The sequence below is a fragment of the Euleptes europaea genome, chromosome 7 (genome assembly GCF_029931775.1).
Source record: "Euleptes europaea isolate rEulEur1 chromosome 7, rEulEur1.hap1, whole genome shotgun sequence".
In the NCBI taxonomy this organism is placed as follows: Eukaryota; Metazoa; Chordata; class Lepidosauria; order Squamata; family Sphaerodactylidae; genus Euleptes; species Euleptes europaea.
The window spans coordinates 44,680,843-44,696,008 of NC_079318.1; the positions used below are offsets into that span (position 1 = coordinate 44,680,843).

Genomic DNA, 15,166 nt, shown 5'->3' on the forward strand with positions numbered 1-15,166 from the left:
CCCTATACCACATCGGCTCTTGGAATATATATACCTTGCAGTAAGGGAGTTGTACTTTCTTGTTGTTGAGGGGGAAGAAAGGGATGGTGTGGTAGCAGAGATGGCAACAAATTATATAATTGTGTGATTTGCAATACGGATTTATGCTGCTCAAAATGTACCGTTGATTTTCGAATTGGTGAAATTTCCCTCAAAATCCCATCTAACGGCCCCTAAGAGTTGGCGTTTGACAGACCAGCTATTTAAAGTGAGCTGTACGTATCAGGGTATAACCACTAGACTCCTAACCATATCAGAAAGGGTCTGATGAACTCCATCAAATGTGGGAAGCTCAATAACATTCAAGCTTTACCAACCAGTATCATCTCCAACTTGTCAGGGTTCAATTGCAGCTTGCTCATCTTTAGCCACTTGACCACAGTAACTGAGCACTGACTCAGGATGGATGCAGCAGGAACAAGTTGTATGCACAAAGAAATACAGAGCTGGGTGTCAATGGTGTATTGGTAACATCTAGTAAGGGAGAATTTCCCTAGTGTAATAACTCGAAGAGATGGCCCAGGGTCCACTAACGCTAGATGTGTATGGGTGTGTGAAGAGATAATGAGCTCCCCCCTTCCTGGCTTCTTGCTCCCTTCCATCCCTTTCTTTGAATATTCATTTACTTAAAACATTTCTATCCAATCCAGTGTCCCCAAGGTGATGATAATTAGAAAGTTTTAGACATTAAAAAAACAAATTATATCTATCACAATTAAATCAAACCTAAATACATAAAATATATACACATAAAAACACACAAGGAGGAGGACTAATAAGAGTTAGTGAGGGAATTGCCAAACAAAACAAAAAAATCTTCACCCACTAGCAGAAGACAGCTGTAGAAGGGAGAAAGATGAATCTCTGTGGGGAGGGAACTCCAAAGTTTTGGTGCCACGACTGAGAAGGCCTTTTCTCAGGCTGATACCTGTCTAGCCTCTGATGGCAGGGGCATATGAAGCAGGGCCTCTGGAGATGACTGGAGTCGTTGGTTCCTTCAGGTATGCAGACCCAAGCCATATTAGGTTTTAAAGGTCAATACCATGCCCTTTAATTGGGCTCAGAAGCAAATTGAAAGCTTGTCTAGATGGAACAAGACTGTAGTTATATTGTCCCTACATCCACTCCAGTCAGCATTCTGGCCACAGCATTCTGAGCCAGCGGTAACTTCTGAACAGACTTCTAGGGCAGCCCCATGTAAAGCCAGACTTTCCTAACTAGTAGCAGCTCCATTGTTAGGATTAAATTTCAGCTTGTTAGCCTCATCCAGCCCAAAACTGCCTCTAGACCCCTGTTTACATTTTCCACAGCCTCCCTAGGATCTGCTGGAATTGGGAGATAGACCTGAGTACCATCCACATATTGGTGGCAGCCCAGCCCAAATGTCTGGATTCCCTCTCCCTGCAGCTTTATATAGATGTTAAAAAGCATGAGGGACAAGATGGAACCTTGTGAGACCCCAGAGGCCAAAGGGTCAAGCAGCAGTCCCTCAGCACCGCAGTCGAAATGTACCTTTGGTCCAGAACCACCACTAAACGGTCCAGGAGAATGAACAAGGTCACACTCCCCCTGTCCATCTCCCAGGGAAGGTCATCGACCAGGGCAACATGGGCTGTTTTAGTAGCATAACCACTCCTGAAACCCGATTGGAATGGATCTATACCATCAGGAATACCTGAAGTTGCCCATCTACCACTTGTTTAGTCACCTTGCTCAAGAATGGGCGATTGTTTGAGATGGTGATAGTTAATTCAACTCTCTTGTGTCCAGAATGGGTTTCTTTAGGAGTGGATGCATCACTGCCTGCTTCAAGACAGGGTAACCTCCATGTTTGTGCAGTACAGGGCTATTCATGGTTACTAGTAAAAATGGATAGTAGTCATGATGCATACCTATTCTCTCCAGGATCAGAGAAGCGTGCCTATTATATTAGGTGCTGTGGAACACAGGCAGGATGCTGCTGCTGCAGTCGTCTTGTTTGTGGGCTTCCTAGAGGCACCTAGTTGGCCACTGTGTGAACAGACTGCCGGACTTGATGGGCTAGGTCCGATCCAGCATGGCCTTTCTTATGTACCCATCCTCTTTCTCTGGGAGGCATTTACTGTCTCCTCGACCTAGTTCACTAGCCCTGGCAGATTTTGAGCAGCCAGGAGGGGCAGGGGTTTTATAAGCAGATGGTAGGTCTCAAACTTGCAAGAATTCTGTCCACAGACTGAGCAGGCTGAAAGGCATCCCACACAACTGGATAAATAGGCAGCCTGGGAGCATCTGATCTTGTTACTGGTGATGAAGATTCCAAGTTAGAATGGATGTGAGAGATCTTATCCACAAAGTGTGGAGCAAAATGATTGCAGGCAGAGCAGTGCACCTTTTTCCGTGGGCCTCTGACCACCTGGAAGTGTTCTGCAGGTCTACAGTGTACAAATGCAATGGTGACAGAGAAATATTGTTTCTTCGCTGCCATCACCACTACAGTGTAGACTTTAAAATGAGTTCTAGCCCATGCTTTGTATTCATCCAGAGTTTTTCTACATTGTCACGCTAGCCATTGCCCATGTCTTTTTATCATCCGCAGTTCCTCAGTAAACAAAGGTGCTGCACAGGCTCTTAGATCTAAGAGAGGGCTCCTAGGAGTGTTCATCTCAATTACCCAGGTCATTTCTTTATTCTGCAGTACACTCAGGACATTGACAGGAACACCAACCATTTCAAAAGGAAAATCCCCTAGAGCCATCAGAAAGTCATTTGGATCCATCTGGTTCTGGGGGCAGATCATTTTAATAGCTCTCCCACCTCTGCAGTGTCTTGGTATCCCTATAAGTTTAAACCCAAGCCAAAAGTGATTTGTCTGTGACAAAGGAAGTGGCATCAGTTCCTTCACCCTCAGATTCTATTCCTCCCACCCAGAACAAAATACCAGCTCGAGTACGGCCTGCACAATAGTTAGGACAGGTTATTACCTGAGACAGGACCGTGGCTGTCATGGAGGCCATGAATTCCTGAGCTGCTCCTGATATGACATACTTGTCATGAATGTCAAAAGTTCTCCAGGACAACCAGCTAGGGATCGCCAACACCAAGACCACCTCTGTCAGCTCAGGCAGGGAGATTGTTAGGCACTGGGGTGGGCAGTGCACCAACAGAATCCCAATCCGATCTCTTAGTCCCAACATTAGGTACACAACCTCAAAACCAGTAGTGTCCTGGATGGGTCACCATGCTGGGGGGTAGAATCCTTACAGACTACAGCAACACCGCCTCCCTGCCTGCCAGACCTATGCTGATGTATCACTGAGTACCCCGGAGGGCACAATTAGAAGAGGTCACCTAGCCAAGTCTCAATGATACACGCCCTCACCTAGCCAAGTCTCAATGATACACGCTAGGTCAGCCCTCTCATCCAGGATTAAATCCTGGATGGCTGCTGTTTTTTTCCTGTGACTGGCCTGGCATTTAGCAGCAGGACTTTACAGCCTGGTGGTTGTTGATATGATTGCCAGCATCACTTTGGCTGAAAGAAGGCTGTTCCTCTTTCCCAGGGATCAAACTGGTTGGTTTCTAAACAGGCTCTATTCTACTATGAGTATAATTTAAGCAGGAAGCAGAGATAGAAAAACAATGTACAGGAAAGGCAAATGTATAGCAGGATTGGCTAAAGAAACAGAAAAACAGTGCCAGCTAAAGTTCACTTGCACTCTGAGGAACATCCCCCCTCCCTTCCTTGGTTTGAGGTATGGGTCATCCCCTACCTACCAGGACTGGACAAAGATCAAAAGCTAGACCAAGCAGTACATGGCTGGGCTCATCTGTTTCTGGGATTGTGGAGTGGATCCTTCCTCCCCCCACCCAAATGAACCAGTGACAGCTGAGTGACTTCTCTTCCTGCCACAGACATAGGGTGAAAACGCATGGTCGCTTTATCCTCCTTTAATCCCTGTTTTAGCCAGGATCGAACGCACATTAGGCGAAACGCATGCGTTCGATCCAGGCTGAATCCTGGCTGAAACAGGGATTAAAGGAGGATAAAGTGACCGTGCGTTTTTGCCCCAAGTTAGCAATAATATTCACAGTTACAGATCAGAGCTTGCTGGCTCCATCCCACCAAGTTGGGATCAAGACCGTTTGGCTCAGCCACCCAGGGTACCTCAGAGGCTAGAGGAGGTTATTCCATTAGGGAAAAGGTGGCAGCTCTGTGGATGCTTTCATGGCCTGTTCTGGCTTTCCCAAGTCATCCATCACCCTAAGACTGCCATTTTGCCCCTTTAGTGCAGCTGGGGATCTGGTGACCCAATTCATGCAAATAACCCTGTATTAATTTAGCATCAGAGCAGTAGCATAGGTCATCTTTCCATTAGCATAGGTCATCTTTCCATTCACTTATATTTTGCTACATGGAGAGGTAGCAAATGTTTCAAAAGCTAGTGGGTTACTCACAGAAAGAAGATTTCCTGACATATCAAAGAACCTGAGAAACAAATAGCAGCAGAGTAGAATGAGGCCTAAGCCACATAGGCAGAAAAGTATATTGCTGTAAGCATATTGAGAAAGGTGAGGTTTAGATAGTCTAACTAAAAAGTAAATTGGCTTAAGTTAATGCACACATGTTAATACGCCAGAGAATCAGACCAAAAGTTGGACTATCCTTCTCCCAGGCAAATTTCACACGGGACACCCTGACCCTGAGTACAATTCAGCCTTCATCCACAGTGTTCACTCACAGCATTCGATAAAATCCAGTTGAGAAGTTGCAGCTTAAAGTCAGAGCATAATTATGTGAAAAATATGCTCATAAGCAAGCAGAAATATTTTCAGTACCTGCACAATGAACAAATCGATATGTTCTTGATTACTGTGCATCTGGTGTTGCCTCTATCATTTCCAGACTCCTTATCAGGATAGTGGAGGCAGATGCCTCTGCACTCTGTTGCTTCCACAGTCATATCAACTAAAACAAAAGGCAGCAAGTGTGCAAGTTTTAATACAACTGTGCTCGTATGGAATTGTAGCTGGATATAGGTGAAGAAAATTGACTAGGTTGGGGCATCTTTGGAAGTCCATCCTTTCTGCCCTTGTATAAATGGATAAAAAGATTCAGACAAATAAAATTAAACCCAACAGTTAGCTCACTTATTAGAGACCTTGGAATGAGCTCACAGCCATGCGTGCATGCAGGCTGAGTGCTGATTGACCAGCAGTGTGGGCTCCAGCACAGGGTTTAGTTTCAGTTTCATAGCTGGCACTACTCCAGACCAGGTAGAATTACTGCTGGTTCCCCTCTCCCTAGCGGTACTCTGTTACCTGTTTGCTGATTGTTTTAAGGGCCGGGACACAAACTGGTCATGCAGTTGATTGTATCACTCAGCTGAGGTTATTGTTGCATAATGAATGAATCACTACAGCTAAGATGATAACGTTTTACTCACTTCTGCAATTGTTTGCATTACTGCACATGCCATAATGCAAAGCATGGACATGCAGCCAGTCACAAAGACTTAATGTAGAGTCCATAGTGACATAAAAAGAGGCTGTGTGAGAACAGATATGCTGTACCAAATAGGTATATAATATCTAAGGTGTCTTGAGCAACACAATGAGGTTTACTTTTTAGGAGATAAGGACATGAAATTAGTAATGAGGAGTGGCATGATATAATGAAGAAATTCCCATACACATCATCCTAATATATTACAATAATGCATCTGCATTAGGCACCATAAGCGCTTGTATTCCAACATGAACCAGGAAGGGACCCACATAAAGACACTAAAATGCATGATCGCTTTATCCTCCTTTAATCCCTGATTCAGCCCGGATCGAACGCATGCGTTTCGCCTAATGTGCATTCAATCCTGACTAAAACAAGGATTAAAGGAGGATAAAGCGACCGTGCATTTTTGCCCAGTACTGTTTTCTTTTTCTGACGACCTAAGAAATAAGTTTGGTGAACATGAACCACAAACACATTGGACTGGAGGGAGGTCTGCCTGTCACTTCGTGTGAGCCGTGAAAATGTTTCCATTGTTTGATATGTCATAAGCATAAATGCTTTAAACTGGTGAAATAATGAAACTATGTAAAGGAAAGAGTTGGATACTGAGAGTTTCATGGGAACCACTTTATGCCCTTCATGGAGCAGGGGCTCTGTGGGGGAGCAGTTGAACCTTGTTCTGTGACCATAGCGCTTGAAGCCTAGCTCTTGAGAGTTGTTCTTAGGACTCCAGTTTGAAACTTGAAGGAAGACAAATCAGAGGATTATACTATTGGTACGGTAACCATAATAAGTGCTTCTGAAAACTTAAACTATCTAACTTACTAGGGTTTTTTTAGAGATAATTTAAATTAGGGATAATTATTAAGTGGTGTATTATGGAGCAGGATAGGACTTTTTTGGTCCCAATAGCAATAGCACTCCTCAGTATGGTTTTTCTGCTATTTCAAAGTATGTATTTTGGTAAAAAAAACCAACCAAAAATCTTTCTTTGAGGAAAAAAATGAAACAATCATTTCCTTAAGCATACATAGAGGTTAAAGGAAATTCTGTAGAGATCCCCAGATGTGCAGAAGGCATCAGACAGATGTGGTTATAGTAAAATAATGAGATGTTACACTTCACGTGAAGTATATTGCATGTGATTTACTCTGTGACAAATAAGGGGTTTTAGCAAATGATAACATTGCTACTTAAAGTATCAGGTTGTGGTGGTCTTTGCAGTGAAGAAAGTGTCTTTAGCCTTTTTGTGGTCCAATCATAATTAGCTAGAATAGCAGATATATAGATTTATGAACTCTTAGGAAATCCTAATATACATTTAAAAACAATTCCATATGTGCTTGTGCCAATAAATATTTTGTGCTGCAAAGTGAATGAAATCTCATATTCTCTGGGTCTGTTTCCTCAGATGTACAGTAAATTTTGAAGTTATTGAACTATCATTTTGCAGAAAGATTGTGTGATAATGAACTGTGCTGGACATTTCTTGAAATACACAAATATATTTTTAAAAATCTAATTTTTATGTTTTATAGGTTGCTGTAGTCAAGTTGAAAAATACAGATAAGGTATTTGCCATGAAAATACTAAATAAATGGGAGATGCTGAAAAGAGCTGAGGTAAGACTTGAATCAAGAAATACATATTCAAGATACTATTGTGATATTTAGGGTTACCAACATCCAGGTGGTGGCTATCTCCTGCTATTACAACTGATCTCCAGCCGATAGAAATCAGTTCCCCTGGAGGAAATGGCTGCTTTGGCCATTTGGCTCTATGGCGTTGAAGTCCCTTCCCTCTCCAAACCCCGCCTTCCTCAGACTCCACACCCAAAATCTGCAGGTATTTCCCAACCTGGAACTGGCAACCCTGGTGATAGTTCATATCAATTATAAAGAAATGGTAGCTAATAATAAGAAAAGATGGATGCTAAATGCAGTAAATATTGGGACATAATGCCTAAGGCAACATGGTGCTTCCACATTTTTATTTTCAGAAATGGTCCATCTAGCCCAGTATTATCTGTTCAGACTGGAAATGCCTGTCAATTGGTTTAAGTGGGGGCCTTTCCAAGCTCTCCTTTCCTTTGAGATGTCAGGGAATGATCTTGGGAGACAATGGTCTACTAGCCTTTCAGACCTACTTGGCAGGCAAAAATATCCAAATAGCCACTGACAGTCTTACAGTCACGTCTACGGCTTCCTACCTCAAAGTGATAGCGTGAGCAAGCTGCTGTCCTCTGCATTTCCTAAGACCATGTAGGCCTACACTGGGTGTGTGAACACCCCTTGCATGTGGTGAGCGCAAGAATATTTGTTATGGGTATTATGGGATTAAGATCAGTTGTATTTTCAGAATAATCTCTGTTAATGTATTAATCACAATGGAAAAAGGCTTTATTACAATTTGAGACAGAAATGCCATTTCAAAAGAGTGGACAGTTGGGGCAGTGTTGATTTTGTAGGCTTTGCAGAGATCCAACATGCTTAATTGTTTCAGAAGTGAGAGAAGGCTGGAGAATCAAGCGATCACTCATCCGCTTTCTTCTTCCCAGAGCACAATTTCCTTCACTGGTCCTTTACCAGTCTTGCAGCTATGCTGCAGCAGTGTTAACCACTGATAGGTTTAACCAGGTTTCTGACTTAACCATGATGTGAAATCATATTACCTGCCTACGATTAAATTGAGAAATGGATGGAATTGGCAACCTGCTCTCATGGCTGACTGTCAATGGCTTAACCATGGTTAACATAAAGCTTAGCTCAAGTTAAGAGTGGAACACACCATGGTTTAGTAATTAGGAACATTAGGTCTAAACTAACCCATACTTCAATATTTTCAATATTATATTACATCATTGTTTCCAAAGGTTTGGGAGGAGAATATCTTTGTCTTGATATTTTAGGGAGCAGAAACTGTTCAGCCCAATATAAACTGAACATAATAGTAAAATTAAATTATATACATTTCTTCTTAAAAGCTTCTCATCTATTAAAAAGCAACTTAATTGCCAGTTGTTGTCCAAGAGAACATATGCCTTCTCAAGTGGTAAGGAGGTGCACAACCTCTGCTTTATCGCTCTGGTTGTAGGAAAGACCTTTTCCATATGCTGCTGTTATTCCAATTTTTTGATTGTTTAAGTAAATATATTAAATTATGCCTAAACTAATATTTTAAACCCTACAGACAGCTTGTTTTCGAGAAGAGAGGGATGTATTAGTGAATGGGGATAACCAGTGGATTACAACATTGCACTATGCCTTCCAGGATGAAAACTATTTAGTAAGTGTTTAATGAATCTTGTGAAGTCAATTCATTTCTTAACTCCCAGTGTCAAATAGATATGTGCACTTTCATGGGCTGCTTAGTCCCCCACAAATACTGAGATGCAGTAGGTTCAGAATAGTAAGAAGAAAGTACTTGTTCATTCAGAATGCAATTAGTTTGAGAAACTCAGTTCCTCAAGATGTAGTGATGGTGGCCTCTTACTTGGCTTATTTTAAATGGGAATTAGACAACTTAAAAATACATAAAATTATTGGAGGGTTGGTACATCAGTACTTCTGAATAGCAGATGCTGAGGTGAGATAGCAACAGCGAGAGGCCATGGCCCCTGTGTCTTGCTTTTCAGCCTTACATGAGCATCTTATTGGATTACTGGTTGAATCAAAATGTGAATGGATCATTGGTTTGTTTCTGGAGGGCTGACCTTCTGTCTGGTAGTGTTTCAGAGTACTAGAAGGGAGTTTTTGTGAACTTAAACTTTTAAAGATGCTAATTGGCTTTCTTCTGTTTGCTTTTTAAGCAAGGCATAACGTTTCTTGCCTAGTCTCAACCATGAATTTCTGAAGTCATTGGACTGGGGGAGTGGATGATTTCACATTCCACTGTCCTACCTTGCAGCTGGTGGAGGTGGGAGGGAGGATGGTGAGAGAACAAAATGTCTCAGTGCTGCAGAAATAGACTCCTGCAGAAATAGAGTCTTGCTGTGTCAATGTTACACCTATGATCCCTTCTTTCTATGAGAGAGGAGAAGGCACCGGTTCCATCACTGATGCAGTAATAGTGTGTCTAGTATGTGGTATGTGTTGCATATTTACATTCCTGCCTAAACTAAATTTGTAAAAAAAAATCTTTTCCTAGTACCTGGTTATGGATTACTATGTTGGTGGTGACCTGCTTACCTTGCTCAGTAAATTTGAGGACCGGTTACCTGAAGAGATGGCTCGCTTTTATTTGGCTGAAATGGTGATAGCAATTGATTCTGTACATCAGCTACATTATGTCCACAGGTATGTAGAATCAATGGAATGTATAAATTATTCATTACGACCCAGTTTTTGCTATTTAGCATGGTTCCCACACAAGAGAAAACTGACCATAGTCCTGTAATCTTTCTGAAAGAAAAGCACTTAAAAACGGTCTTGGCGAGGGCGCTAGTTTTTGTTGTTCATAACTTTTAAAAAGCTTCTTGAAAGAACTTGAGGAATCACTTTGGTGGGATTAGTGCTTTCATCAGTGTGAGCAGCCGCTGAGCAGAGGTTGGATGAAACAACTCGCATTTGTTATCCAGTAGCACATGGAATCAGAGCAGTTGCACACATGCTTTAGTTAGATTATAGTAGAGAATCAGGGCCTATATTTGGACATTTTCTTTTGTGTTTTTGTTTACAGGTAGCCCTGAGCATTAAATCAGGGCCTGAAGTTTATTATGTTTACCTCATAAATGAGATCTGTTATTGGTTGGTTTGTGTACTGATAATTTAAAAATATGTAAATGCTAGGGATCTGGTGTTCTTTAAGGGCATATTATTAGAATAGGAAAGTTGATGCTGTAGTTGATTTAGCAGCAGGATTGCTCTTTCGGTATACAAATGATTGTTCCCTATTCAGTTTTAATTTAGAATGTTGGCTTTGAATTGCTATGGCTCAGGATTGCCTAAACACAGGCAGTGAAAATCCTCAAAATCCTCAGCATTTGCTTAGCACTGCTTTTTTTTAAAAAAAAAATAGTGTTAGTAAAAGAATCCTAGTCCCCAAATACTCATGATATGTGCGTAGATTGGGTGTGGCACTGGCCAGATATGCATACACAAGCCTTTGGGATGAGTGTGCATACAAGCCTTTGGAATGAGTGTACCCACAGATAACACACACACTCTCATTCATTGTCACTGGGCCAAGACCATGCTAACTTGTTCCCAGCCTGGAAGGATACAGGCAACCAGTGGCTTTATGTGCCATTTGGGTGTTTAGTCCAAGCAAGAATGTGACTGACTGAGGGATGCAGAGTCTGGTTTTGTGTGAAGGACATACAAAGGCAAGAAGGATCCCACAGGGACTCCTGACTTAACCTGCCCTCATCTGTGTGTACCGTATACTCTAGGAAGAGAATTTGAAAATACATGGGAAGAGCCTCCCAGCTTTATTCTAGTTGTTTTCTACAAGATGACATGGGAGTTGTTGCAATACAGCCTGTACTTGTACCACAATAGTTATAGCATTGGCTGGACTGGACAATGCAGTTGTATTCAGACAAGATAATTTGCATAAATCACTGGATTAGATTGTATGTTCATTTTTAGCATGTTGATTGGCAGTGTTTATGAGCTGGATATGAAGATCTCAGTATATGATTTTGAATGTTTTTAAGGTTTCAGTAATGTTGTATTTCCCATGGGTGCCCCTGTGTCATGGTTTTGAGTGCGGACCCATATTAATTTCCTGTATTTGTTTAGATTCAGCTGATGAATAAGATAATGACATATGGCTCTGACATGATTTGTTTTAACTGAATTTAGTATAATAAAAATAAAGGGTTTTTTTCATGGAACAATTGTGGGGACCTCATTAAGTGTGACCATGGCTGCCTATAGGGAGGAGAATTGGGGTTACAGAAAGAAGACTCCGGAGGCATTACTAGACCATGACCTTTATGAGACTTCTCTTTCAAGAATAACAGTGCCATCCTAAGCAAGAGTTGCACCCTTCTAAACCCACTGACTTCAAGATAACTCAGTTTAGAGTTGCACAGACTATAAGAAGATAAGAATTTAGAATATTGCCTAACTGTTCTCTTGTGCCAATCACACATTGTGTTCTGAAGTGTTGCTTTTTAAATATAATAACCATGACTCTATGGCTCTAACAGTGAGATTGCTGATGGCTAGTTTATTATTTTTGTGGAAAGGTTCCAGGGTTTAGGTTGGCTAAAAAGAGGATATTAGTATGCATCGACTAACCTAGAAGGTACCATTCCACCTCTTCTAGTACCATTCTTCTAATTCTCCATTTTCCAGAGTTTTATAAAAACAGAGACCTAAAAATCAAGGTGTTTTATAGGAAATATGGGAACTGATTTGTTCCGTCAGGAGTTTGAACTCTTAGAAAAGTCCTGCAGAATCTGTTTATCAAAGATTACCATATTTATGGTGTTCGTGAACTTAAAAATGGTGTAGTTCTTTGGGAAACTGCTATTTGATCCCTATTTTAGGGCCTTATTCAAAGTATTTTGAAATTTTCTACAATTACACGTCAGTATCACTGGCTGGTGTTGTGGTATATGTTTAGTGTTAAATAAGGTAGGCAGGAGAACAGTGAAGTATTAGTTAAGATAGGTTGAAACAGAAAAAATGATGAGGTTAGAGTGGATAATGTAAAGCAGGAATGACTAGGTCACAAAGGATATACCAGTAGCAGACTCTGCGGAGCATGTGAAACTTTGGAAGGCCTGTGGCTTAACCAAGAGAGATGGGGAAAGCTTAGAAGGAAGGAAAGAGAAACAATGAATCAAGGTCTTCTTTTTAGTGTTGAAGCAGCATGAATAGCTAAGGAAAGGATTTTAAGAGGAAATAAAACCTGGAAAGAGAGTGAGTATTATGAAGGATGGGGGAGTGTGGCTTGGCATGGAAGGGAGGAAAATTGTGTGGAAAGTGGAGAAGACAGTTCTTCAATTTGTATATAAATTGTCAAGGTTACTGCAGTGGTCACGATTGAAAATATTTGAGACTTTCCTTCTTTAGACATCTTTGGCTTCTGCAGAGCCAGCAGCATATAACAGTGTATAATATTTTCCATATTCAAATGGTTAAGCTTACCAAAGTGTAGCTGACGGTTAAATTAGATGTTCGCAGGCACACTTCTCATCTTGATCATGCTCATTTTGCAACAGATTCCTATATTTCTCCCAGTGTTGTTTTCCATGAGATTGACTTGCCTTTGTCGTAAGTCTTCATATACCCCAAATGACAACTTTTTATCACTTAAACTACAGTTAACGGAAGCCATGTTTATAAGGCAGAGTTTTCTTGAAAAAGTTAAAAACTGCGAAAGTGGTTGACGTGACCAATCACTGAAATCTGACCTGTTTTTTTTTTTATTTTACTTACAGCTGTGAAAGCACAATGATATTTTTTAGTAAAGCATTTTGAGAGCTGTAACCCTTCTGTTAATATGAGCAGATAGTTGATAAGAGTGGACAGAGCCTAGTATGTGTTAGAGAGACATCAAGAGTTTTCTGTTGGAAAGTTAAGCCTTCTGGGACCAAGAAGTAATGAATTTGTGTTTTAATCTTCAGTGTTCTCTGGGACTTTTGAAAGGGATTCCAGAGTTGTTGCTGGCATAATGTTGCGCCAGGGACTAGATGTAGGCTTGGGTGGCTTAGGATGCTAACTAAGCCTCACTTTGTCTTCAGTACTCCCTGACAGTATCCATTTGTACACTGGTATGATATATTTCCATTTACACTAGTTTACGATGGAGTATCTTTGAGATCCCCTGGCATGGGGTTTTGTCATCATCCTAAACTGTTCATAGATAGGGCTTAGGATGGGGCTCACCAACAGATTTCTAAATAAATTCCTGTCTCCGTCATCTAAATGCAGTCATATTAGGATGGCTGCTCTGAGGTCTCTTGGTGGACTGGCTGTGGAAGAAAAACTTATATGAAATATTACCTCTGGTGCCTTAAGGAACTGTTCAAAGTAAATTAACAAGACATTTACCCTTGGGAGTTCATATCATAATTTCTTTGTTAAATATTTTTAACGTTTTCCACATTGTTTTTTCATTGTTTTGGAGCAAATACATCATTTCCCTTTCTGATGTCCTGAATGTGTTGTCTTTCTCCCATTTGATTTAAGTCACCATTATTGTACCTTTTCTTACTTACACCACTTTCCCTCTTCTAGAACTTTTGTTCTCTATCCCAACTCCTGCTACTGTTATGGACATTATCTTGGATCTGATTGTTCATTCACTTAATAAGCTAGTTCTCCATTAAACCGCTCAAGGGTTTCTTTATTCAGCCTTGTGGGAAGGATCACCTTTCATTATTCTTGTCTTAGTGACCAGTTCTTAAATATTTTATCTGGCTCCGTTTGATTGGATTGGAAACTGTTCAAGAACAAAGTTTTTTTGTTTTGTTTTTACCTTACTGACTATTTTTGTTCTATTTTTTGTTTCTTACCTTCCTGACTATTTAGTGTTTGGCACGAGTCGGGCATTTCATAAATGGCTTGCCATTTCTTATTACTAGTTACTATTCATCGGAAGATAAAATTCATTGATTGGTAATATCTCTGTAAGCAATTCTTCATATCATATTTTTCTCTAATGCCCACACACCCCTAATAGAGTACATGCCTTTCACCTACCCTGTGTTTATACACAGTCTGAAAACTGTCCAACGCTCCAGTGTTGCCACAGTTCCCATTCTCTTTCCCTATACATACTTTAAAAAATTTCTTTGTAGCTGAAATATTTGTAAACATTCCATACTGTCTTGACTGCTAAGATAGTGGCGGGGGGGAGGTGTCATTTAAGTATACTGAAGCCAGAGTTTTTGCAGCTAACAGCAAGGGAGATTTAAATGAAGTGGCCTGCATATTCCTCAATTCCTTTTGTATCTTGTAAAGTTTATTTAATTTGGGAGTAAATTGTTAAAAACGTTTTTTGACCTATGTTTTAATTTAATGCAATTTGTGGTCCCCAAGGTGGCAAACATTAAAACATTTCAAACATTAAAAAACATTTAAAATTCAAATATTTATGAAATAGAACACAAAATTCACAGATAATGAGGGGGGCTAATAAGAACAAGCGAATGCTAAACAAAACAAAAGTCTTCACCTGCTGGCAAAAGACAACAACAAAGGGAGACAAACAAATCCCCATGTGGAGTGAGTTCGAGAGTTTCGGTGTCACAACTGAGAAGGCACTTTCTTGTATTGCCACCTATCTAACCAAGAATTGCCAGCCTCCAGGTGGGGCCTGGAAATCTCCTGGAATTACAACTGATTTCTAGATTACAGAGATCTGTTCCCCCAGAGAAAGTAGCAGATTTGGAGGGTGGACTCGGTGGTATTATACCCCACAAAGGTCCCCAAACCCCTCCCTCCCTAGACCCCATCCCTAAGTCTCCAAGAACTTCCCAACTCAGAGTTGGCAAGCCTAATCTAGCCTCAGATGGTGGGGACACCCCAAACCAGGGCTTCTGAAGATAACTAGGGAGGTCAAGGAGGTTCATATAGAAGTAGGTAGTCCTTCAGGTTTGCTGGGCCCAAGCCATACAGGGCTTTAATCTAAATGCCTTGATAAATTATCTAAAATTTCCTTTGACTTAGAGCATAGATCTCT

The 15,166-nt window shown here is 40.9% G+C and overlaps 1 protein-coding gene across 8 annotated transcripts in view; it reads left to right on the forward strand.

Annotated features, from left to right (window-relative positions):
* Positions 1-15,166, forward strand: part of CDC42BPA (CDC42 binding protein kinase alpha) — a 190,097-nt gene that overhangs the window by 60,462 nt on the left and 114,469 nt on the right. For all 8 annotated transcript variants that reach the window (XM_056853948.1, XM_056853941.1, XM_056853945.1 and 5 more), the window contains exons 3-5: positions 7,066-7,149; positions 8,717-8,812; positions 9,674-9,822. In XM_056853948.1, coding sequence (XP_056709926.1) covers positions 7,066-7,149; positions 8,717-8,812; positions 9,674-9,822 — 329 coding nt within the window. The remainder of the gene's footprint in view (positions 1-7,065; positions 7,150-8,716; positions 8,813-9,673; positions 9,823-15,166) is intronic.